This window comes from Pteronotus mesoamericanus, unplaced genomic scaffold (genome assembly GCF_021234165.1).
Source record: "Pteronotus mesoamericanus isolate MK-2021 breed Mesoamerican mustached bat unplaced genomic scaffold, CSHL_Meso_final contig_101, whole genome shotgun sequence".
In the NCBI taxonomy this organism is placed as follows: domain Eukaryota; kingdom Metazoa; phylum Chordata; class Mammalia; order Chiroptera; family Mormoopidae; genus Pteronotus; species Pteronotus mesoamericanus.
In genome coordinates this window covers 10,894,686-10,920,181 of record NW_026555001.1, presented here as the reverse complement: position 1 = coordinate 10,920,181, position 25,496 = coordinate 10,894,686, and the positions used below count along the sequence as shown (strand labels likewise).

The following is a 25,496-nucleotide window of genomic DNA, read 5'->3' as shown; positions in this document are numbered from 1 at the left end:
CTTCAATATATTTTTATATAGTTTTAAAGCTCTTTATAATAAGCACTACTTTGTCATGAACGACAAAGTATAAGAATGTATCATAATTTGAAACAAATCAGCAACCTAAAAGTTAATATCCTTAATGTATAGAGAGCTCTTATAAATCAGCAATAAAAAACCAATAGGAAAATGAAGGGGGTGCAGGGCGTGTGCAGGACTTTGAAGCATCAGGCCAGGAACTCCAGGGGGCATGAGCCTGTCGGTGGACACACACTGGCCCTGCTCACTGGGACGGCTAGACTATGACAAGGAGCAAGTGGTCCAGCAGAGCAACCTGGTGCAGTGTAACTTTCCTCATCTGTTAGTGTATGGACCTCCAGGAGATGCCGAAAAGACAAAAATTTTGCATGTTCTACATAAACTTCATGGTGTTGGAGTAAAAAAATGGAAAATTGAAGATTAGAGAGTTCTGGTCAAGATGGAGCCACAAGGCAGAGATAAATGTTTTTGAAAAAAATAAAGACAATAAATTAAATGGAAAAAAAAAAAGATGGAGCCATAGGTAAACATGGCTGGCCTCGCACAACCACAGCAGAAATTACATCTAAGCTACAAAACATCTATCATACAGAAGCATCACAAAATTGAGCTGCGTGGAAGTCCAACGACCAAAGAATTAAAGAAGTCACATTATCCAGATGGGTAGGAGGGGCAGAGACATGGAGATGTGGAATAGGTGGTCCCGTACCCATGTGTGGTGGATAAAAAGCGGGAGGGGTACCTCGGGAGCGAAAGATCCTAGTCCCACAGCAGACCACCCAGCCAAGGGTTCCACTTCCAGGAAAATAAGTCCCCATAACTTCTGGCTGTAAAAATCAGTGGAGGTTGGAAGAAAGTGCAGTTTTCTCAGGTATCTCCTGTTAAAGGGCCCACAATGGACTTAGGACTTAGGCAGACTCACTCCCTCTGGGCTCCAGCACTGGGGCATCATCTAGAAGGGCACCAGTGGCACACAGGGAGAACTGAAGTGTCTGGCATCAGGACAAGTGCTAGGGGACACCTTCCTCCTGACCAAAACTCCAGAGGCGAGGCAGTGGCATTGTCTCCTACCTGAGTCCTCCCCCACACAGAGCCTCAGAGTGGTGACACCATATCTGAGACTCCATCAACCTGGTTCACAAGGGTTGCCCCACCCCGGCGATTACCTAAGGCTCTGTCCCATGCAACTTAGCAGTGTGCTTTTCTACAATATGCCATACTACTGAGGCAGGGAGTCAAAGCAACTCTATCTAATACACAAACACAGGGAGGTGTCACAATGAGGATACAAAGGAATATGGGCCAAATGAAAGAACAGAACAAAACTCCAGAAAAAGAACTAAACAAAATGGAGATAAGGAATCTATCAGATGTAGAGTTCAAAACACTGGTTATTAGAATGCTCAAGAAACTCATTGAGTACTTCAGCAGCTTAAAAACAACCCAGGCAGAAATGAAGGTTACACTAAGTGAAATAAAGAAAAATTTACAGAGAACCAATAGTAGAGTAGATGAAGTCAACAATCACAACAGTGATTTGGAACATAAGGAGGAAATAAGCATTCAACCAGAACAGCAAGAAGAAAAAAGAATCCAAAAAAGACAAGGATAGGCTAAGGGGCCCTTGGGACAACTCCAGATGTACGAACATTCAAATCATAGGGGTGCTGTAAGGAGAAGAGCAAGACATTGAAAACTTATTTGAAAAAATAATGAAAGGAAACTTCCCTAATTTGGTGAAAGAAATAGACATACAAATCCAGGAAGCACAGAGAGTTCTAAACAAGATGGACACAAAGAAGACCACACCAAGACACATCGTAAATAAAATGCCAAAGGTTAAAGATACAGAGAGAATCTTAAAAGCAGCAAGAGAAAAGCAGATAGTTACCTACAAAGGAGTTCCTATAATACTGTCAGCTGATTTCTCAAAAGAAACTTTACAGGCAAGAAGGGACTGGCAAGTAGTATTCAAAGTGATGAAGAGCAAGGACCTACAACCTAGATTACTCTATCCAGCAAAGCTATCAATTAGAATGGAAGGGCAGATAAAGTGCTTCCAGACAAGATAGAGCTAAATAAGTTCATCATCATCAAGCCATTATTACATGAAATGTTAAAGGGACTTATCTAATGAAAAGAAGAAGATCAAAGCTATGAACATTTAAATGGCAACAAATCCACGGCTATAACAATTGAATCTAAAAAACACACTAAGCAAAGAAGCAGAACAGAAAATGAATCATAGATATGGATCATTTGGAGGGTTCTCAGTTGGGAGGAGGTAGGGTAGGGAGAGAATGGGGGGAAAGGTATAGAGATTTAGAAGCATAATTGGGTAGGTACAGAGTAGACAGGGGGTTGTTAAGAACCGTGCAGGAAATGGAGAAGCCAAAGAAATTATATGCATGACCCATGGACATGCACTAAGGAGGGGAGATGCTGGAGGGAGTGGGGGTGCTGAGTGGAGGGGGGAAGGAGGGGAGTTAGGACAACTGTAATAGCATAATCAATAAAATATATTTACAAAAAAAGAAAATTGAAGATCAGACCATCACAATGCCATCTAAAAAGAAAATTGAAGTTAGCACTATTGCAAGCAGTTACCGCCTTGAAGTTATCCCTGTGGTGCTGGAAATAGTGACAGGACAGCAATTCAGGAGATGTTGAGGACAGTGGCACAATCACAGCAACTTGAAACAAACTCTCAAAGAGACAGTAAAGTGGTTATATTGACAGAAGTTGACAGACTCACCAAAGATGCTCAACATGCCTTGGATAGAACCATGGGAAAGTATCTGTGTGCTTGCAGATGGATCTTCTGTTGCAATTCTACATCTAAAGTGATACCATCCCCTCGTAGTAGGTGTCAGGCAGTTCACGTGCCTGCTCCCAGCATTTGCCATGTGTGCAAGAAGGAAGGTCTGAATCTGCCTGCACGGCTGGCTCGGAGCCTTGCAGAGAAGTCCTGCAGAAATCTCAGGAGAGCCCTACTTCTGTGTGAAGCCTGCAGGGTACAGCAATATCCTTTAACTGCAGATTAAGAAGTCCCCGAAACAGATGGGGCGGTGTATCTGAGGGAGGCTGCCAATGCTATTGTCAGTCAGTAGACTCCACGGAGACTCCCTGAAGTTCCCGCAGACTCTGGGAGCGTTTGGCTCACGGTCCTCCTCCTGAGGTAATCACGATGGGCCTCTCTCAGAGCTTTCACATCATTGTGATAGGCAACTGAAAGGAGAAGTGGCCCAGATGGCAGCTTATGACGAACATTGCCTACAGCTGGGTGGTAAAGCCATTTATCACTTGGAAGTGTTGCTGGCCAAATTTGTGGCACTACATAAGAAGTTCATAGAGGATGGATTAGAAGGCATGATGTCCTGACATCTAGCAGTGATTCTTCCTAATATTTCTCAGCATCAGCATTTACATTCAGTTTATATTGGAAGAATTACTTTAAAAAAAAGAAAAATGAGGAAATAATGTCAATAATTTATAGAGAAAATTACCAAGAAACCAAGAAACACCTGTAATAGGAAATTTCAACTTTGTTATTAATCAAAGAAATGCAAATTAAAATAATTATTTTATCAAATTAATATTTAATTCTTATAGTGTGAAACTCTAAGGCTCTTACATTGCTGAAAGGAATGTAAACTGGTTCAACTTTTCTGAAAAGCATAAACTGGCAATGTGTAGCAAGAACTTTAACAATGTTCAGAGCTTTTGACTCAGTAATCCACAATTAAGATATCTAGTTTTAGGAAAAAATGTGCCCAGTGACATGGATAATGGTTTATTTAAATGGATCCTTACTATAGCATCATGTTTAATAGAGGAAAAGTAGTAATAACTTAAATATTTAATATAGTGAAATGGTTATGGTATATATCTATATGTTGGAACATTATGCTCCCATCAAATGTGGTATTTTTGAAGGAATTTATTAAAATTTAGCAGGAAATGGTCACACAATATTGTTAAATACAAGATGAACTATTTTAAAAATGAAGCCTATAGAGTATTATACTAGTTATATTCTAAAAAGACATATACATTGAGAAAATGAGAGAAAAAAAAGCAGATATTAGCAGCGATCATTATTATTTTTAAAGATTTTATTTATTTATTTTTAGAGAGGGGAAGGGAGGGAGGGAGAGAAACATCAATGTGTGGTTGCCTCTCACATGCCCTCAATTGGGGACCTGGCCCACAACCTAGACATGTGCCCTGACTGGGAATTGAACTGGCGACGCTTTAGTTTGCAGGCCAGGACTCAATCCACTGAGCCACACCAGCCAGGGCTAGCAGTGATTATTTTTTATAGTAGGATCCAAGAGGTTTGGGAGTATTGTAGTTTTTTTTGTTTTTGTTTTTAATATTCTGCAGTGGGCAAATATTAGTTTTAGAGTCAGATAAAAGGCCATTTGGACGCATATCTCAGCTTCAGGATGAGATTGGCATTGAGAAACAGGAGAAGCTTAAAGAGAAGTTTGCGCCTTTTAAATATATTTTTTTTCCTCAAAAGCATTATATGCATCATTTTTCAGATAGAAATATGCTTGATAGATATCTTAGCTGGATTGTGGTGATTATTTCATCATAATACGTATATGCATGTAATTTTTATGTCAAAAACAAATCTACAGTTATGTACATATATGCAATTATATGTAACTATCCAATTATATAAAATACATATAATTTTTATGGGTTAAGACAAAAACTTTTAGCCATTTTCTCAAAAATGCAGATGTAAATTCACTTAGATATTTGAATTGAGCAGATGGGAAAGTATTTTTTAAAAGCACCGTTGTCCCAAGGCGAAGAATGTGGTCACGCGTGAACCTAGTTCATTTCCACCTCATTCGCGAGCCCCCTGTAGGGCTTGGCCCACCTGCACCCACAGCCAGGGCCTTCCCCACAGTTACTCATGGCCGCTGCTCTTTGATTTTGCTATTAATACTAAGCGATACAGTAAAAATGTTAGCTTTGGTAAGTATTTCTAGAGTGATACAATGAAGTGATAGTGATTTTTTTTTTAAATGACCGTGGGTGGCTAAAATAGTCACTGTCCATTCCCAAGTCATTTATGTGTCTACCCACTTGATTAAACACGTCTACAGGATGCTGTGAATGTTATGCCTGGCAATGCATATGAAAACGTAATACACTATTTTGGTCAGCAAGGATCTTCTCATTGTTAACCTTGGTGCTAAAAAGAAAAATTTCAGTGTGACAATGTAATTCCCTATATGTAATGCATTTCTATTTTCCAGGGTCAATATATACTTCACTTTGTGCCTTCTTAACAATAGCTGACTTTTCAATGGACAGACCTCTTGCAAATTAGCCTCGTGGAGGTTCAGTTTGGCCAGATAAATGCAGTTTTGTCATTTCAGTGCAGCTGTGTGAGGAATAATAAATTGAAGTTGCTTAGCTTCAACTGAACTACAGAGCTGATCGAAAAAAATGAAAAGTAGCTGTGCTATATGAAGATGTTAAAAAAGCTTAATTTTAGTTTGGCAGCAAGCCACGGCTAGCATCTGCTATCACATGTTTAAGGCACAAATATTTCCTTCCAGGAAACAAGTTAACATTGAAATTTCATTTTCATGCAGCGCTTTCAGTTGCTACCCCTTCCAATAGAATCTGACACAGTCCATGGGGAGAACATTATAAATAGTCTTTAAGTTAAAAACGGTTCGCAACTTTGGAGCTACACTACAATCAGTAATCTAGAGCAGAACAAGGAGACTTTTAAATTGTATCACATTTAATTTAAATCTAAATACAGATGTTCACATTGATTTGATATGAGAACCACACATTAGATTCAGGGAGCGATATGATCGGTTGTCGCAGGAATGTTATGTGATGATTTTTTCCTGTCAAACACAGAAGAGGTTAATGTTATTTGTCACTATTAGTTTCTTCCGTAAGTTGAAGAAAGGGATAGAATAATGAGTCTAAAATAAATAAAATCAGCTCCACATTGCCTAGTGATGATATCTTTACGATTGTGAGATTGGAAGTAGACCTTCAGATTTTGTCAGACACCCTTTGACATGCAATAATTATAAAGTGAGCCACATATTTGCAGGGAATAAGTGTGATATTTTCCACTCTTAACAGCTGAGTTGGTGGCTTGCAACATTATTGGCATGCTGTTTGCAAATAAATTATACATTTCAGCATATAAATTCTTGATTTAGCATAGTGTCTTAACAGCTCAAGGGTAGGTTGGAAAATGAAACCTTTATTTCTCTGGCAAATATTTGCAAAGTGGAAACATCTGTTTCAATTGTTGTGGGACAATTTATGCTCATTGTGTGGCAGTTAGGAAGCCAGGGCATTTTGTAAACCTTTCCATGAGTTAACATTTGATGCTTCCTCCTGCTCTTCCCAAACTTTCTCCATGGACCTTGCAGACCAGCCAGAAATTACTCTTTGACTGCCTTTGCAGAAACCTTTGTGGTTATCATAGCCCAGATATTTAAAACAAAACAACAAAACAAAACTATTTGCTTATCAGATCTTTTCCAGAACTCATAATGGACCCCTTTAAAGAGATGTGTGTCCCTGCAGCATATTCCCAGTGTCATTACAGTCTCAAAAAAGCATGTATGCCGATAGAAAATGAACTTTTTTTCATGTAAAATCACCATGCGTTAATCTTTCCATGTTCAGTTTATTTATTTATTTATCTTGAGCAATCATAGGATGAGGGGGGAAAAAATCTAAAGGTCAGCATACTCATTTTCATATTTTGCCAAAAGCTTTCTTTTCCATTTAATTCTAGAAAACAGAGATACCAAAGTCCTAAATCCACTGTTGGCCTTGTTGCTGGGGTAAAGAGAGCATTTGGTTTTCCACTGGCATTTCGTTGTGGCTCTTTTTCCAAATTCTAAATGGACTCCAGTGGGAAAAAAAAGACTAAGGTCCTTGACCCAGTGAAGGTGAGGTTGTTTCCTGAGCACCACAGGGCATGTGACGTGGGTTATGAAGGACACATCGAAGAGTCTGGGGGAGCAGTCTCTTGATACTTCTCTGGGAAACCAAAGGTGCTGAGGGAGACAAGATGTCCCCTTATCTAGAGTTCCACAGAGACCAGTAATTAGTGCTTCCTGCGTGAGGCTTTGCCGATTTCTGGGACTTATGTGCACACAGGCCAATCCAAGAAATACGTATTTCAACATAAACTGATCAATTCCCTGGGAGCAGGTTCACATACCTATATGTGAGTGACCGTTCCAAAAACTAAAATGTATAATGCCCTTTCTCTAAAAAAAGACATGGGAAAAAGCAGAAAGCTTTCTTTATCCATCTAAACGGTACTGTCAGGACTTGCTTTTCTGTGTAATAACATGTGCTCGACAATGAAAATGTAATAGAAGAGGAGGGAAAGCATGGAAGGAGGTGGGAGGAGACATGTTTTTTTTTAAAGTTTTAAGGTAAAAGTACTGGCAATTTAGTCTTGCCTTAAACAATGGCGACGATTGACTTGTGCTGACGGGTGGAGAGAAAGCGGTGGAGGTGTTCTGAGGTGTTCCGACTCTTTCTCCGCGGAGGGGTGGAGTCCTGCCTAGCGAGGGGCTGAAGGGGCCCTCTGAGGTCAGACTGATGAAAGTTACATGAATTATTGACTTGGGTGAAAAATGGGACAGACTGCAGAAATCATGTATATTTTAGTAAACGTCCCTTCACTCCTTTGATGTATCTCTTAGTACCCTCTAGTGGTGGCCCAGGGACATGCGTCAGTGCCCTGACCATTGGGATCAGCCTTGTCAGCCTGCCTCTGGATTTGCTCGTTGATTTACGAGGTGACCCGCTAAAGGTCCTCAGACGTGACTCTTGAATATAATTTCAACCTCGCAGCTGCTACTCAAGATACTAGGGTGGAAGGAAAGGTCTTTCATATTCATTCCATTCCCTAAGACTAAGGAGTTATACTTCTTCAGAATTTCTTATATCTTAGAGCTGATGTAATAAGAAACTACTTAAATGTGTTGGCAAACTGTGGCATGGGAATGTATCTCATGCGAGTGAAGCCTACATATTTTTGAAGACTTTTGTTCACATATGTAAAAATTCTGTTCTGATATGCTTGAAAAGTGGAATATTTGGATTCAACAAGTTAGTATGTGTGGGAGACAGGGCAGTGGGTACTAATCAAGCATTTCATGAAAACCCCAAATTTTTATAGCCTTTGATTTGTTCTAAATTTTTGTCCCCAGTTATTCATTTATCTTATATTTTTTCTTTTTGCACACCTGGTCAGTGTCTTTTTTTTGTCTTAAGAAAATGGCAGTGAAGAGTATAAAGAAAGATCAGTAGTTACAAAGAAAACCAAGAAGTGCAAATAGCAATAATTTTCAAACAAGGCATCTAACCACAATGTGGGGTTAGATGGTTAGAGATGTGCTTTTCACATTAATCTCCCAAAGAATTCCTGTAAACAGAGAAGAGAATTTTACTTGAGGGTCTATGAGTATAACCTGGAGAAGATTACCTTTCACCTTCAGATTTCTGTGACACATAGAAATTATAATAGTTAAAGGAAGATCTTTCCGATTATAAAATTATACATACTCACTGTAGAAATTTTGAAAAATACAGAAAAATATTTTTAAAAAACCACTGGTCTCCATAATCATGACACTAAATTTATTTCCTTATAATCTTTTTTTCTGTGTATTTTGTAATTTAGGTGACATCTATATGAAAATTTCTAACCAATTATATTTTGTGACAAATAAACATTTTCCTATCTAGTTACTGATTATATAATAATCTATGCTATACAGGATGGGAACACAGTAGGTTTACAGTTGTTTGTATGGAAAAATAATACAAAAATTGTTAAATAATACAAGAATAAACTGTATTTCATGTACTTACAGCTGTAAACCTACTTTTTCCCCTACCTGTGTATGTTTCATAATTCATTTTTTGTTATAATTGCCCATCACTTAGGTTTTTGTTATTTTTTTAAATTTATTTTTTCAAATACATTTGTCTCTGCCTACCCCCCACCACTTTCCCTTAGGTTTAAGCAATCACACTAATCACCCATGTTTTTAGCTTTTTGAATTATTTTATTTTTGTATAATTTTATATTACACTGAGTATAAACAAATCTATTCTTCTGAAAGTGAATTAGCATAACTAGGCTCACTGAAGATATCAGTAATTTGTATTAATAGACATATGATTTTCTCTTTAAGTGATTTTATGTAAAATACTGCAGTTCCTTATTCATACACTTTCTTTTAAATTCTAGCCACTTTTCAAGTGACTTGGACCTTGTGTCTTAAAGTCACAGCACAGTGAATGACACGACGAAATGGGAAGAATGTGGTTTGGGTTTTGGGGAGGACCCTCAACGCCCCGCAGGTCATTTCCATAGTGAATCTTTGCTAAGGCGCATTTTTCACATCCTTCCCCCGCAGAACGCAAAGTGGGTTATTGGTAGGAGTGCACCTGTTTTTCTTTTTTAAATTACAGACCCCTCTAACAAGGCTGTGCTTTAGCTTGTCATGCACGAGGCCTCATCTTCTTACCATGGGCCACTCTGCTTTTCCATGACAGCACGTGTTTTAAGCATTGTTTACTCTGTGATGACAGTGAGCTAATAGCTGTTGTTTTAAATGTGCTGTTTCTTTATTGTATTTTCTTAAGTGACTTCCACAGGAACCACAGTAATAATGAGAAGGGCTAACTTTTTTGAGCACGTATAATGTGCCTGGCGTTGGTCTACATGCGTTATTTATCTCCTTTGAACATGACAGTCTGAAGTTGTGCTTTGATTATCCCCATTGTACATGTGCAGAAAAGTGAGTCATAGGGTTTTTGGATAGTTTGCCCCAGTATGACAGAGCTAAGGAAGGACAGCAAGATTTGTACCCATACTGTCTCTAAGAATGGACTTGTGACCACTGCCCCACCCCCCTCCCCATGACATTCTACCTCCTTATAAAGAAAGGTCATTGAAAGCAGACTATTTTAGGGCAGCAAGTGGTCTCAGAAGGCCATCTTGGAGTCCTCAGGTCCTTTTGGTAATTTAGCTCCTTTTTCTGGCATTCACCCACCATGGACTCCTACAAGCCTGTCTTTAGCACAGCATCTGTCTGTAAGTAGAGTAAGGACTCAAGGCTCATCCGCTCAGGCTATATAGAAGAAGCAAGTCTCAAGCAGGAATCCATGGAAGAGTAAGGGAGAAAGTTAGCAGAGAAGATTTGGAAGAAGACTTTACCAATATAAATAAAATGTGCTGATGTTGGAATTGGCAAATTGAGAGTAAAATTACACCCAGAAGTTTTGCTTTGATTAGAAGGGGTACATCTTTCTTGATAATGAATGACAAATTTTGGAGGAGGTTGGACAGTTTTTGGAACTTGAATTTGGCCTGCTAACAAATGCAAATTAACATGTATTTCTTATCAAGACAAATCACATGACAATTCAAAATTCATCATCCAAGATAAATTGGGATGGATAGAAACTCATTGATAGGCCCTCTTAGAAGTTAGGAAGAATTGATTATCTTACAACTTCCAATTGACCTCTCTTCTGAGTTTTCACCCACTCCAGTTCATCCAAGAAGGTATTCATTAGGAATTACTGATGACCTCAGAAGGGCCCAATGGAACAATGATAAACTAATCAAATGAATTTATACCTGATTTTAGAGGTGGTCACCTTTTTATTGTATACCTGGCGATATACTAATCATGAAACACAAAGTTACAAGTAGCAATGAAATCTTTACATTTATATCTATTTTCTTCCCCCACACTTATTTATTTTTGAAGAAATCAATGAGTGTACTGTGAACCCTGACATCTGTGGAGCAGGACACTGCATTAACCTGCCGGTGAGGTACACCTGTATATGCTACGAGGGCTACAGGTTCAGCGAGCAACAGAGGAAATGTATTGGTAAGAGATGCTTTTCATAGATGAAATTATTAAATAGCAAGTATTTTCACATTAAGATCTTTTTTCTGTAAATATCATGGGAAAATATTACTGTGTTTAATATTTTAAAAATTTTATCCCTGAGCTAAGGATGCTCAGAAAGAGGTCTGCTAAAATTGTGGGAGGCTCTTGCTTTTTAATTCAATAGTGCCTACCTTGCCAAGTGTAATACAATTTCAGAAAGGTGACATGATTTCCAAAAGTTTTTCAGGTAAAGTATTTAAGAGTTCTAGAAATAGCTAGCTACAAACATATATTTAGCAAAGTCAAATTAATATTAGTATATACTGCAATAAAGAACTATATTCTTTCTCTAAGTGTGTAAATCTGATTTCTAACAGGGTTTTCTAAATTGAAAATTTGTAAATGCTGACATTTATTGACATCTGCTTCTTTGGAAAGATGTTTTTCAGAAAGATATGATGGTATTAGGTAAATCATTTTAATGTGTTAACACTAAATTTAGTTTTTGGAAACGAAGGGTGATAAGGCGAATAAAAGCAACAAAGGCATATAGCTAATGAATATTATTTCAATACACTACCCGCCATTAAATAAGCCTTGTGACTTTTGCTCTTTGATTTTGTTTATCTATGTGGTGGGTAAGGGAGCATCCACCCACCGATAATGTGGCTATTCCTCTTTCTTTTGCATACACCGAATGCATTATTAGAACCAGGACATATACAGTTGAAAGAACAATTAAGGTGATTCTAGTCTAGCTCCACCTGTGTGCACAGTGAGAGAGTGCCTTTGACAATTGTTTCTGCTGTCCTGGCCTGGGAGTGGCACAGCGGATTCCAAAGTTTAGATGACTCCAGTTACCGGGCAGGTTGTTCTGTGTTGGCCTGAAATCTGTCTCTCTGAAGCACCAATGTCATGGTCGTAGTTTAGGCTTTTGAAGCAATGCATGAGGCGCATCCCCGCTTCCTAGTAACAGCCTTCCACGTGTCTGAGGAGAACAGTCATGCCTCCTTGTCGTCAGCTATGAAGGATTGCGGGACCCAGGGAGCCTGCTGGTATTTCATGAACCAGGAGACCGAGAATTTCATGCTACAGTGCACTAGTCCTTTTATCCGTAATTTTCTTAACAGATATTGACGAATGCACGCAGGCCCAACACCTCTGCTCCCAGGGGCGCTGTGAGAACACAGAGGGAAGTTTCTTGTGTATTTGCCCAGCCGGATTTATGGCCAGCGAGGAGGGAACTAACTGCATAGGTAATGGCCGTATTCTTCCTGATGTGTAACTTCCCAGATTGGGGTTTTGACCTTCCCTAAGTGCTCAGCAGAAAACACAGAACTTTTATTAAACACCTGTTATGACTGTGTGATCTGCTAGATACTAACAGATATAGAAATAGAATTTTTCCTCCTACACCTGTTTTTGCATTTAAAACATTTTTTCCATTATAGTTGACATTTAATATTATGTTAGTTTCAGGTGTACAATGTAGTTGTTGGATTATTTACAGGGTCCGGCAGAAGTAACGAACACCACTGAGTGTGGTCGGTAGGGTACGTGAATGTCTTACATGAGATGGAGAGCAATTTGAACATTTCACCTAAAATGTCATATGGTGCGCTTGAGTGTGATGTTGTTACGTTACAGAATTGCACACTTGTGATTTTGTAGTAAAAGATTTTATGTAATAAAAAAGGGGTATTACTTGTGCCGGATCCTGTATAACTTGCAAAGTGATTCCCCCGGTAAGTCTAGTACCACCCAGCACCATACATTGTTATTAGAATATTATTTCTCCAACACTTTTAAGTAAAGAGAGTGTCAAATGTGTACAAAGGCCAGAGGTTTCTTTTGGATCCCACAAAAATCAAAACTACTCCATTTTGAAGCAGGATTCCTGAATCAGTTCCTTGATCCTTACACTCGAGCTACACTGGGAGATGGGAAAAGTTTGAAATTCTATTTTGGGAAATAAAACTCGACGATGTCTTCTGTCCTGTGTAGACGTTGATGAGTGCCTGCGGCCGGACGTGTGTGGGGAAGGGCACTGCATCAACACTGTCGGGGCCTTCCAGTGCAAGTACTGCGAGAGCGGGTACCGCATGAGCCCGGGAGCACACTGTGCGGGTGAGTCTGCTGGGTGGGCAGGCTGCGCCCACCTCTCAGCGCTGGGTAAACCTGACCGTGAAACGCCGGGCTGGGTCGAGGACCTGAGGCTGACCGACGCCTAGCCTGGTATTTCCCCCCCAAATCTGAGCCCACCGGCAGCTCGACTAAGCTCTTCTAGCCTTCTGGAGCCGCAGCCTCTGTCTCGTTTCAGTGGTTCTCTCTGGATTATTTTCTGTCTCAGTCCTCTTTCTTTAGGCACATCAGTATCTTCCTTCTCTGGCATTTCAAGTGAAGTCACATTAGGACAATTACCTGCAGAGTCAGGGAAAACCGAAACTTAATTGCCATGTCTGGGTCATTCATCTGAGGACATGGTGCAGGTGTAACCACCACTGATTTTTTTTTTGTTTTTGACCTTTTCACCTTGTTACATTCCTGTGTCTCAACTTGTTTCTTTTGTGTATGTTTTGGGACTTGCTGGCAGACTCTCCACAGAAGTTCTGTCTGACCAACTCCAGGTCCAGTTCCAACTGTGCTAGATAAAAATTTCTTTATTATTGACCACAGCAGTGAGTTTGCTCCCTTTATAAAAATGTTTTGAAAACTTTTTACAGAATGGTCAAAATGATGGACCATTTAATATGTTCATGTTTGGGCGTAAATTGCTCACAGGTTCTTTTTTGAAACCACGGTGGTTACTTTCCTTTTAATTATTTTCATGAAGAAATTAGCCTAACCATGATACCAAAACCAGACAAAGACATTACAAAAAAAGAAAATTACCTTGAACTTGTGCTGATATCCTGCCATGGAAACGTAAGGGCAAAGGCGCAGGGCTCTCCGAGCAAGTGTTTGAGGAGCCCAGATGTGAGGGTGGTGCTGGTTCCGGAGGTCCCCTGCCTGGTGCCCAAGCTGGTATCGGCCGCTTTTCTAGCGCGGCTGGGCCTCGAGAAAGCGAGGGAGGGATGGATAGTTGGGGCAGGCTGCTCTCATGTCCCTTGGCTCCTGCTGGTTGGTTTCCTTCCCAGCTCTAATGACCCAGGCCTGGAGGGAGAGCTAATGAGACATTTTTTGGCAGCCCACACCTGCCTCCTGCTGGCCACTTGCCCTGGCCCCTTTAGTTCTAATTGAGAGAGAAGTGGGAACGGTGTATGTCACTGGATCTCTGGTCAACTCAGGCCGGAACAGAGCTGTGAACTCTCCCCAGACAGCCGAGGGACGGGGACGTGGTAGAGTGCAGGTGTGAAGTGTCCGCACTCTCCTCTTCCTGGGGCTCCCTCTCTGCTTGGGAGAACTGGCATGAAAACAGGAGAGAGGAGGAGCCAGGGCCCAGCTCGCGACCCACATTTAGCAACTGTTTGCCTGGGGGGGCCGTTAGTTAGCCCCTTTGAAAGTTACAGTACTTTTTCATGGGTAAAATGGCAACCATGAAGTTAGCTTTCTTCGGGGTTGTTGAGAGTATATGTGTTGCAGTATCTTGTGTAGTGCCTGTTACTGTATTAGTTCTGAAGAAGTGTTTAGCTTCTTCAGCCTCGCCTTCCCTGACTCCTTTTCTTTTTGTATTGATCTTCTCACTACATCTAGAGCTGTGGGAGTATTTCTTTTTAACTGAGAGGGGGATGTAGGTTTATTTGATAAACATTTATGTACAAAGCAACACTCCCCAAAGAAGTCAAATACTGATCCTTAAGTTCTACATACAGTCTCAGAGTGGAAAGATAAGATATTTAAGTAATAACTATAGCATGAGGATGGAAAGGAAGAAGGAGTAGAAAAGCAATTTGAAAATTATGTAAGTAAATGGAAAACTATTCAGTGTATGCAAATTATTTAACAGTGATATTCAATGTATGCAAATTATTTAACAGAAATATTACCAGAGTTCCTTGAGTAAATAATATATAATTCTATCCTTGTGAAAAGGCTTGAGATGAAGAAGGAGCCAAATGACATGGCTGTTTTCTAATTTTGTCATGGACCAGAACCAAAGGTCCTCAGGCTTCTGGCTCACTGAAGATTTTCTCAGCTGTCACTAACAAAGTTGCTTTCAAACTGCGCCAGTCTCCAAGGAGCCTATTGTAGTTTACAGACATTATCTCATGCATCCTTACTTTATTCTCTTAAGATATTACCAGTCAGGTACTCCCTAATTTACACACACGAAGGAAGAAGCAGAGGTGAGAGCGGCAGGAAATTCAGGGATGCGATCTTGCGCTGCTCAGGGGTTGCATCTTACTCATTGGACCAGCCTATCTGAGTGACCTCCTCTGACTTAGCAGTTGTGGTTCTATTTAAAAAAAAAAAAAAAATCCCATCCAGAGAATAATGTAATGCTGTTTGGAAAGTGAAACTGGCAAGCATCATCTTTTTGTAGAACAAGAAGTCCCAGAACATCTGACCTAAAAAAATAAATAAATATAAAATTTTTAAAAAATCACTGTGTGTCATTGTCTATTGGCAAGAATTTTTTGCTGATAGGAAAAATAATTACAATGCGGACCTGGTGTTTATTCTGTTCCTATCATCTTCAACTTCTTTACTTTAAGCATTTTTTACACACATCTTAGAGGTATATAATGGGAGATAATTTTTGAGAATTTACCAAAATGAAGACATCACATTCCCATGTTTGTTCTGTGTATCCATCATATATTACTTGTACTTTTCGGCTTCTATCCCAAAACATGTGTTTATATTTGAAGTATGATTAGAGGTCTTAATATACTTTGATATTGGAACACTTAGACATTAAATCTATTCACTTGCCTTCAAAGTCCAACTCCAGAAAAACACTTATTTCGAATGGGGCCAGTACCTAAGGTATTAACACTTATTTTCAACTTTCCTCCTGCATTTTGTTTTGCCATTCTGAAAAATACCTATAGCTATGGGAGTAGTTATCTCTGACACGGTCCCAACCATATTTATGGTGTTGTTTTCTCCTCACATTGAAAAGAACAATGATTAATACATTGAGTTAGCTGTGAATGGGGAAAGAAAAGTATACTTTTACCAGAAAATACTACTGTATGATCATTTCACCATGTTTTCTGGAAAATCTTGAAAGTATATGAGGAGTTTATTCTCTCCTAATTTTTTTCCCTCCTTCCAAGGAATTCCTATCATATGAAATTAAATTATTCAAACCCAGGATATTCTTGGGCGCAGGAAGCCAAAGTGAGGATTTCCCCAGAGCATCAAGAGTCTTTAGAGCCAACCTCTAGCGGGGTAGGTACACAGTGTGGGGCAAAAGTCAGTTTGCAGCTGTGAGTATGCAAAACAAGTTTCTTTGTATATTATTATTCGTTAATTATTGTACTATTTTCCATAAAAACAACTGGAAGCCTCCCATTTCCCCGCCCTGTGTGCCTACCCGCCTTCATCCCCATTCCTTTTATTATTTTTCTGGCAAGGTGCTCTCTGACTTGAAAAGTGTGATGCCCAGAAAGTGGCCCCAGAGAAGTTGCCAGCTCCCAGAATGGAGTTCTGGCCCTGCTATTGCAGAATTGAGTTCAAGGTCTTCCCTGGAACACATGTAAACAGTTCAGTTAAGGTATGCCTGGCCATGCATTGCGGCTGTGCATTTACAGGCTCTGTATGCCACGAGCCAGTTATTGTTTTTCCCACTAGATAGGACACACGTGTTCCCCCCTCAATCACAAGAGTAAGTTTTTGCTTTAGTAGCCTGATAAAATGTCTGCAACCTCGCTTTTTGATTTTTCAGACATTGATGAATGTTTGACTCCAAGCACTTGTCCGGGTGAGCAGTGTGTGAATTCTCCTGGATCGTACCAGTGTGTCCCCTGCACAGAAGGGTTCCGAGGTTGGAATGGGCAATGCATTGGTAGGTACTAGAGTGTTCATGTCATCGTTTTATTCCTTCTGCCTGGCCTGTTTTTGGACAGTGACGTAATGCCAATTGGTCCCTCTTTCAAAATTATGTGTATGGAATGTAACAACATACTATTCTGAGAAAACTTCTAAGAAAAGTTCTTAAGTTTTAACTGTAGAGAGAAATAAGGAAATCAGTTGGCATGAAGAATGTGTGATTTTACGAGTGACAGTTCTGGTTGAAACACATTGTTATCCCTGATGTGATGAATAATCAAAACCAAATAAAATAATCACCACAGGGAGGGGAATGGTGGAAAGCAAAATTCTTAAAAAGTGAGAAAAAGCGTAAGAAGCAGCTACCACAGACTAAATAGTATTAGGGAACATACAAACACAAACTTGCACCGGAAATAGCAGACACAGGAAGAGAAATTTTGACTGACTCTTCATGCTTCTTATAGTCATACGTTCATTTATTTAAGTATTTAATAGGTACTTAATATACTTAATACCTACATCAGGCACTGAGAAAGATAAGTGCTAAATTTGCTTTGGTTCTAATTACCTGCACTCTCGTTAGCTTTTCCCTTGAATGGTTCTCCTTGGTGTTTCCGTCTGCCATGTGATCATTTCCTTAAAAGCCGAACTCTTTTGCCCTCCACACTAGACTCTGACAATGCGAGTTAACTTTTTGTTCATTCAGTCCTTCTGTCCTTTCTTTCACAAATGCTTAAGAACTTACTATATATGCCCAGAGTTGTACGGAGGGCCAGGATACCTGGAGGGACCCAAAAAAGTACCTTTCTCGTGGAACTTACGGTCTATTGCAGGAGATGGATCCTCACCTAGACATCTCAAAAGTCAGTGCAAATGCGCAGATGATGGAATGAGTTGCCTCTAGGAAAATTCTTGAGTTAGTTTTTAACTGAGGAAGGGGATGGGAGAGAGAACATTTTGGACAAAGGAAACAGCATAGGCGGGGCTTGTTGAGAGAGGAGGTCATGTCCCAGCAGCTGAAAGGCCAGCATGGCTGAAGGACAGCAATCAAGGAAAGATTTGCTGTAAGGCGAGGGGTAGACCACGCCAGACCCTCTGGGTCTGTTAAAAATGTTGGCCCATTTCTACATCTCTGGGAAGACATTTAGGTGTTTCAGAAAGGGTGGGGTAAGTAGACTTGGCAAAAACAATCCCAATTTCAAAGCTCTGGACTCACCACCAGGCAGCATGAGCTGTACCTGGTGCAGGTGGCTCCGTGCCCTGAACCTCCTGCCCATCCCGAGTCTCCATCAGTAGAATTATGAGATGTTGCTCTTTGGGGAGAAGAAAAGATTTTTTTTTCCTTAATTGCTTATTTGATAAGAACTTGTTTATGCAGTCCGTGCTGGTCAGAAAGTGCATTTGGTTTTAATTTTCTCATTTGGCATGAATTTTGTAGTTGTCTATGAAGGTTTCATGCATGTTCTCATTTTCACATATTGATGCATATTATAATCCAAGAGCAGAGCCTGAACTTTACCTTAAATAACTAAAATTCACAATGCTGGTATAAACACAGCCCTGATTCATGAATTTACTAATGGAATGTGACTGACCAAATTGGCAAGTGATTACTCTTCAATATAAATGCATTCATCTAGACTGAGTAATAATAATAAATGACTTTCTCATACCTAGATGTATGCAATCAATCTAATAGTGACCACTTTACTCCAGTTTTAGTGACAGAAACATAGCACCTCATTTAAAAGTAATTTCACATTGTGTACCAGATTAGTAGAATCACAAGCTGAAATACTAAGTCACTCTGTTACTCCACCAAAAGTCACACACTTAGCCACTGGTTCCGAGCAATAGCTTTCATTTTGCATTCCTAAGGTCATGCATTTCTTATTAAAAGTAGGCAGTGTTCTTTTTCCTTCTGTTTTGGGTAAAATATTAGGCTCTTTGTCACCTATAGATCAAGCTTCTCTGTGATATAATTGCAGTTCCATCCATTGATTGATTGGCCATGTGCTTATCTAAATCTCTCAGGAGGGCTTTTGCGGATTATCCCAAAATGGATTTTTCCATCATAATTTTTTTATGGTGGTAGAGCTTTCAAATGAAAAACTGAGCGTGACAAAAAGGCAGATAAATATTGCAACATACCTTTCTGTTCATAGTGAGCCAGTGAAGGGATTGGATTTTTCTGGCAAACTCTGGCAGTGCTCATGAATACCCAGCCATATCTTTTTGTTTCTGTTCCTTTTTACAGTTTAGTTCTCACTTTTGTACTTGCAGTATTCCAAATACTTTCCAGGAGGTGCAGTCCTTACATAAGCTTATCTTTGAGTTGATAACATAACTTGATATATATTTATTCATCCATTTAACAATTGAATGCCTACTACAAGCCAGGAATTTTTCTATGGGGATTGGGGAATTAACAAAATAAATTCCGTCCCTGCATTGCACTTCTACCCTAGAGCCATTGCACTTACAAATAAACAAGCAAGCAATGGAGCACACAGTGCCTCAGATGTGACTTGTGCCATGGGTGAGGGACAAGCAGCCTAAGAGAGAATAAGGAGCGTCAGAGATTCCGTGGTGGTCAGAGACCCATCATTTTCAATGTGTACCTTGCTAACCATTTGTTTTCATCTCTAACAGTTATTTGTGACTAGTGGCATTTTATGTCCTTTTAGTTCAGATAATTTAGGTTATATTACTGAGACCTTTTTGTGGTCCAACTTTTAATCTATGAGAACATTAAAGACTTAAAAAGTTTCCCAGATCTTACTGTTTAAAGCAAAGTCCTACACTTGGCATTCACTGGTTGTCATCCATAGAAATAGTTGCTACCTCACAGGGCAAATATATGGGAGAGGTTCTGTCCCATACATTTAATTAGCCTTCTTCTTCTACTGCTCTCCTCTCAATCAGTGCATATTTTAAAGTCACATTGTAATTAAACATGTACAGTGTTGTACATAATAGCACTTTTATTTGGCATTACGCTTTTTTTTTACCATCTTCATTCTGATTTGGCTCATTTTTCTGTGAAATGGCTTAATTAGGAATTAAGAATTGCTCTTTTGACTCTTGAATCCTGCAGGGATACGATGCCAGTTACACTTTCTGCTTCTTTCACTAACTAAACGGTGAACTTGCTGAAACCGTTAATAGCCTCTTTGTCTTCCTGCCATGTACTCTAGAGCTTACTGATTGATGCTTCTCCTTGATTTATGAATTAGAACAGAAAATGTTGGGGGCAGACACAGGTAAAATGTCAGCAGGTGTTGTCACTAGGAATACATTCTTTCCTAATGTTTAGCCTGGGATGCACAGTCCTTCATTCTCAGTCGTTTATTGTCCACTTTCAAAATATCTGTCCCTCAATATTTTCTGGCAACTCTTGTTAGCTCCTCTGTTCACGTAGCTTCTTCTTTCAAGTTGTGGATTTTGGTCCTCTCTTGAGAGCAACTTTCATCATTCGACGCTGTATTCCTTGGACCTCACATTCTGCCTGGACTTGTTTTGACCATTCAATCTCCACCTCTAATGACTATTTCATCACCCTGGGTTCTGTCTAGTTCCAACTGGCTGCTCAACCAGGACTTTCTTAAGGGAAACCAGCCTGACAGGTACTCAATTTACAGGTTTCTCTTGACTCACGGAGAACTAGCCTGACCCCTACCCCACCCGAACCATTCCCCAAAGGAAACACTCTAATTTTTAATTGTGTAAAGGTACTTTACAGTAACTCTGACATAAAGATCATATTTCCCTGAATTCAGACAGTCTTGGGACCATGTGACTGCTCTGCTCTGAAGCTTAGTTTTCATATCTGTAAAATGGGGATTGGAATACTTCCTCCATGGGATTTATTGTCAGAGTTAAGAAGCCATACAAATCGCCTAGTTAAGGTGTCTGACATAAGGAAGGACCTGATAAATGTTATAACCTTTCTTTACCCGTCTCTCTGACCCTCCTTTTCATCTCCCTTGTCCTGAAATACAGTAAGTGCAGTAATATCTGGTACCTGTTAAAGTCAATTACATATTGAATTTTTCTGTATAACTGTCTTCTTTCTGGCGTTCTTTAAGCTCATCTCATGTAGTTTTTGACTCTATGTCATGCTTTGTTTTATGAATTTGAATAATCTTTTATAGTTTCTTAGATTATTAGAGTAATCCTTCTTTTTCAGCCCCTAATTAGCTTAATGATTACGTTGTGACTCACTTTTACTTTTCTAAATGTAATAGGAATTAGGCATTTGAAGAACCTAGTATCATTCAATCCACTGACAACTGGTTAACCACAGTCTTAACCAAAGCCAGGCTCAGAGAACTTGCAGAATAAACATGGAGAGCTCATTGTTCTAGGACTTCCTGTCACACTAGGGTTTATTTTCAAATTTTAAGATTCATTGTTAACTTTTATGGGATGTATGACTATTCAGAGACTTATCTGGAATTGGAGGCTCTCATCCTACATTTATTTTTTTACATAGGATGGCAACTGAGCTTACCATCCATCTTTTTGTGGCTATTATAAAATGTCAACATCAGACTTGTCCTTAAATCATTACATGCTAAAGGAGTCTCTGATCAGTTAATAAATTGTTACTGAGGACCTAACTATAGGTCTGCCAGATGTCAGAGAAGATTTGAAGTTGTAAAATAGCAAAATAAAATAGAGTAGAATGGGGTTACCTGGGGGGTGGGGACTAGGAAGATGTTGTTTAAGGGCACAGACGGGCACCTCGTTGATAAGTAAGTCCTAGTGCACAGCATGGTGACTGTAGACAGCAGTACTGAGTTACAAACTTCAAGGAGACTAGCTCTTAGTTGTTCTTACAGCAAGAAAGAAATGGAAAGTATGCGATGTGATAGAGGTGTTAGCTAGTGCTACCGTATTGCAATATATGTTTATCAAAGCATCATTTAAACTTATATAATATTATATGTTACTTACATCTCAATAAAAAAACAACCCCCCCCCCTTTTATGAAGGAAAATGCTTATGTGGGAATAAGAACAGAGAAACTTCAATTTATAGAGTTTACAAAGGGTTTTGACTGTTGTTTTGTTTGATCCCCGTGGCAATGATCCCTGATGTACAGAGAGAGAAATTTGTTCCTACGTACGTTGATCGGCTTGCTCAAGGTCTTCGGTAAAAAAATGGCAGAACTAGGATCAGGTTCCAGGTCCCCTTTCTCCAAAGCTACTGTTTTGTTTTGTTCTATACAGTATCTCCTGTCTCTCTCATGTCCACCCAAGAAAATTCAAGAACAAAACAATACAATTAACATCATAAGGAAATAAAGTTCACAGAAAGGCAAAATCTGTGTGGCTTGGAATTGTCCCTTGCAAGAAGCAATAATAATGGCTCAGGGATTCTAGATCTGAAATGTCAGACCTGCACCGTAGGTAGCCCAGTTGAGTTTTGCTGAAAGACAGATGTTCTTTTGGAAAAGTAAGATAAGAAGCCGGTGATTTGGTGGGATTAGTGGATTGATACTGTGAGGTTGTCCTTGGCTCTTCATCTGTGCTGTGCATAGCATTGGCTGTTTTCCATTTCTGAAAAGCAGCGATGAGTCTTTGAGGAACATGTATTTGTGCAGGCAGCTCTGCTACTGCATATTTTAACTTGGTCTGAATTGACAGGTGGGCCCGAGACCCTGAGGGTATACTGTACCTTAAGCACAGTTGAGGTGGTTCTGTCACACTGGCCTTGCTAAGTGTCTCATTTGCCATGTTTGCTTTCCTGTCACATATGTTCTCTCATCATCTTCAGTACAAAAGGCCATGTGAGAAGAATAGTTATGGGATAATTGAAGTAACGGCATGTTTGGGGCAAGGAATAATCCTAGATTTTTATGTAGTTCTAGTGATAGAATAAGATGTTTTCTCCCCACATCAAATGGTGCTCACTCATGAAGTCCATGTTGGTCACTGAGGAATTAAGCAAGTCTGCACGGACTCCGAAAAACAACTGGTTCACAGTGTTGACAGATCCTTCTCCTTGAAAGTTCAGGAAGTAATGCAGGCAAATAGTTGCTCTGGAACCAACCCTGACCCACCAGTCGGCCACCGAATACCCTCCATACCTTAGAGGTCAGGCCCACCAGCGAGGGGCTCCAGGCCGTCTGGTGTGTTCCCAGGATTTGAGACAGGGAAATTTCAAAAGGGTTCCTGACCTAGATGAAATACATCCCAAGGCAATGAGAATTTGCAGGTGGGATTATTGGCCAGCTGTGACTCATCTTTGTGAAATTGTGGGGAATGGAAAGTTGCCAGAGAGCTGGAACGAGATTAATGTCCTCATTTCCCCACAAAGAGAAAAGAAGGTGGAGCCGGGAACTAATGACTGGTGAACTTCATATTGATCTTGACAAAGAACTGTAGACTACAGGATTCAGATGATGAGGTGAAACATTTTTCAAAGGAAGTGATGATCATAAGAATCTGCCAGGGTTCAGTAAGGGCAAATCCTGCCAGACTGTCTTGACTTCCTCTTCTGATAGAGCTATTAGAGGAATACATCAGGAAATTCTATAGGTGTGGCATTTTTAGTTTTCAGCACAGCGTTTGTTAGAGTCTATCAGATTATTACAGATGGGAAGGCAATAGCATGATGAGGAGGATTCATAAACTTTTGACCTACCATGTCTCCAAAGAGCTGGCCTCATAAACACTTGACAACTTCCTCACTGTGGGAGGTTTTAATTAATTCATTGAGTTCCCAAATTTGTCCTAAAAGCCCATTGGTTATTTGTTGGCCGGGGGAGGTGGGGGCTGGAAGCCATTTTTCTGTGGGTACAGTGTTTTTCATGATAAATTTTCCCTTTGAACTCATTATGTATGTGCATTGTTAGAATTTGGGTGATATGAGTGTTTAAGACTGGAATATTAGAGTAAAATAACTTTTGGTCTCCAGTATTTAAAAAAAAACACACAAAACACCACAGACATTACTGTCTCTTCACTGCAAGAATAAGGGGCCGTGAGTGAGGGATGGTGAGGTGCGTAGGGCCACCTCATGTCCCACGGCATTGATTCTCCCAAGGGTTGGAAGTAAGGATTGTGGGGACCAGCTCTTCCTTCCGTGCCGCTCAGGGACCCACAAGTTAGTGTCCCTGACTAAACTGAAGAACACTAGAAACCACTGAAGGTTTTTAAAGTAGAGTTGCAACACCGTTGATCGGATTTGTAGTTTAGAAAGATTACTCTGGCTGCAGGGAGGGTAATGGATCGGAGGAGGGCAGGAGTTGAAGCAGAGAAACAAATGAAATGCCTCTGGTTGTAATCCATGTAAGAGGGAATGGTGAAGAGAAATGAAATAACATGAGGGTATTCGAGAGATACTTCAGTATTTAGAGGGTAGAACTGATGTGACTTGTTCCTAAACTGAGTGTGGGGAAAGCGTAAGAAATTTAGAAAGGATGATGCCCGTCTCTCTGACCTGGGCGTTTGAGTGGCTAGTGCCACCCTGTGTTGAACAGGGGAGGCCACATAAAGAGGAGGCAGCAGGAAAGATCAGTGTGGCCGTGAAAACTCAGAGGGGCCTCCTAGATGGCCCAGCTGGATGCAGGGATCTGCAGTTTAGGAGACAGGTCTGGGCTAAAAGATACAACACTGAGTTTATTTTACACATACCAAGTGAGGCCCCACTCCAGATACCCTCCTTCTATATAGAGGTTCTTTTTCTACTTGAGGTATAATTGGCATGTAATGTTATATTAGTTTTATATGTACAATATAGTGATTCAATATTTGTATACATTGCAAACTGCTCACCACAGTAAGTCTAGTCAACATGCGTCGCTATATGTCGTTATATTTTTTTTTTCTTGTGGTGAGTTACTTCTAAGATCTACTCTTTCAACAACTTTCAAATAAGCAATACAGCATTTTTAACTGTAGTCACCATGCTGTATATGACATGCCCAAGACTGCTTATTTTCTAGCTGGAAGTTTGTATGTTTTGGCCCCATGTAAAGTTACTATAGTGATATTTGACTATATAGTTATTTCCTTAAGGACGTAAGCTCCTTTAAGGCCAAGTACGCTTTGAATTCAAACTGCTGTATCGACATGTAAATGATTGACTTGAAAGGATTCTGGTTCCATGCAATTATGTTTGTAATAAGTAAAGAATAAACACATCAGACTACTCTAGATATTTCAAGACACTCTGCTTCATAGTTAATCATGGTAGTAGCCTGACAAAATAGAACTTTTGTAAGTATCTCATGCATAGTAATCTATAATGTCTGGTAATTTACTTTAGAGAAAATCTGCTCTTAAATTGATTTTGCTATTGCATTCTGCAGCCGCGTAAGTCACATTCCCTGGTGCATGAATAATTACATAGCAATCCATACATTTTTGAACTCATTAACATTTTTGAAACCAAACCAGATACTAGACTTGACATTTTCACATTGCTGTCAGGAATTTCCATGCTTAAGTGTTGAGGCTCATTTTGTCCCATTATTTACTTTGGCTTCAATGTCTGGCTGCTTCTTTCAAGTTGTGTGCTTTCCCTGTGTACAAAAGTGGATTCGCACAAAGGAGGGATGGATAACGAGGCAGTCTGGAAGCACTG

The 25,496-nt window shown here is 39.8% G+C and overlaps 1 protein-coding gene and 1 pseudogene across 11 annotated transcripts in view; both read left to right on the top strand.

Annotated features, from left to right (window-relative positions):
- LTBP1 (latent transforming growth factor beta binding protein 1) overlaps window positions 1-25,496 on the top strand; it is a 367,328-nt gene that overhangs the window by 249,999 nt on the left and 91,833 nt on the right. For all 11 annotated transcript variants that reach the window (XM_054567953.1, XM_054567945.1, XM_054567984.1 and 8 more), the window contains 4 exons: window positions 10,833-10,958; window positions 12,092-12,217; window positions 12,966-13,088; window positions 16,795-16,914. In XM_054567953.1, the coding sequence (XP_054423928.1) occupies window positions 10,833-10,958; window positions 12,092-12,217; window positions 12,966-13,088; window positions 16,795-16,914 (495 nt within the window). The remainder of the gene's footprint in view (window positions 1-10,832; window positions 10,959-12,091; window positions 12,218-12,965; window positions 13,089-16,794; window positions 16,915-25,496) is intronic.
- LOC129067838 (replication factor C subunit 3-like) lies at window positions 233-3,402 on the top strand (annotated as a pseudogene).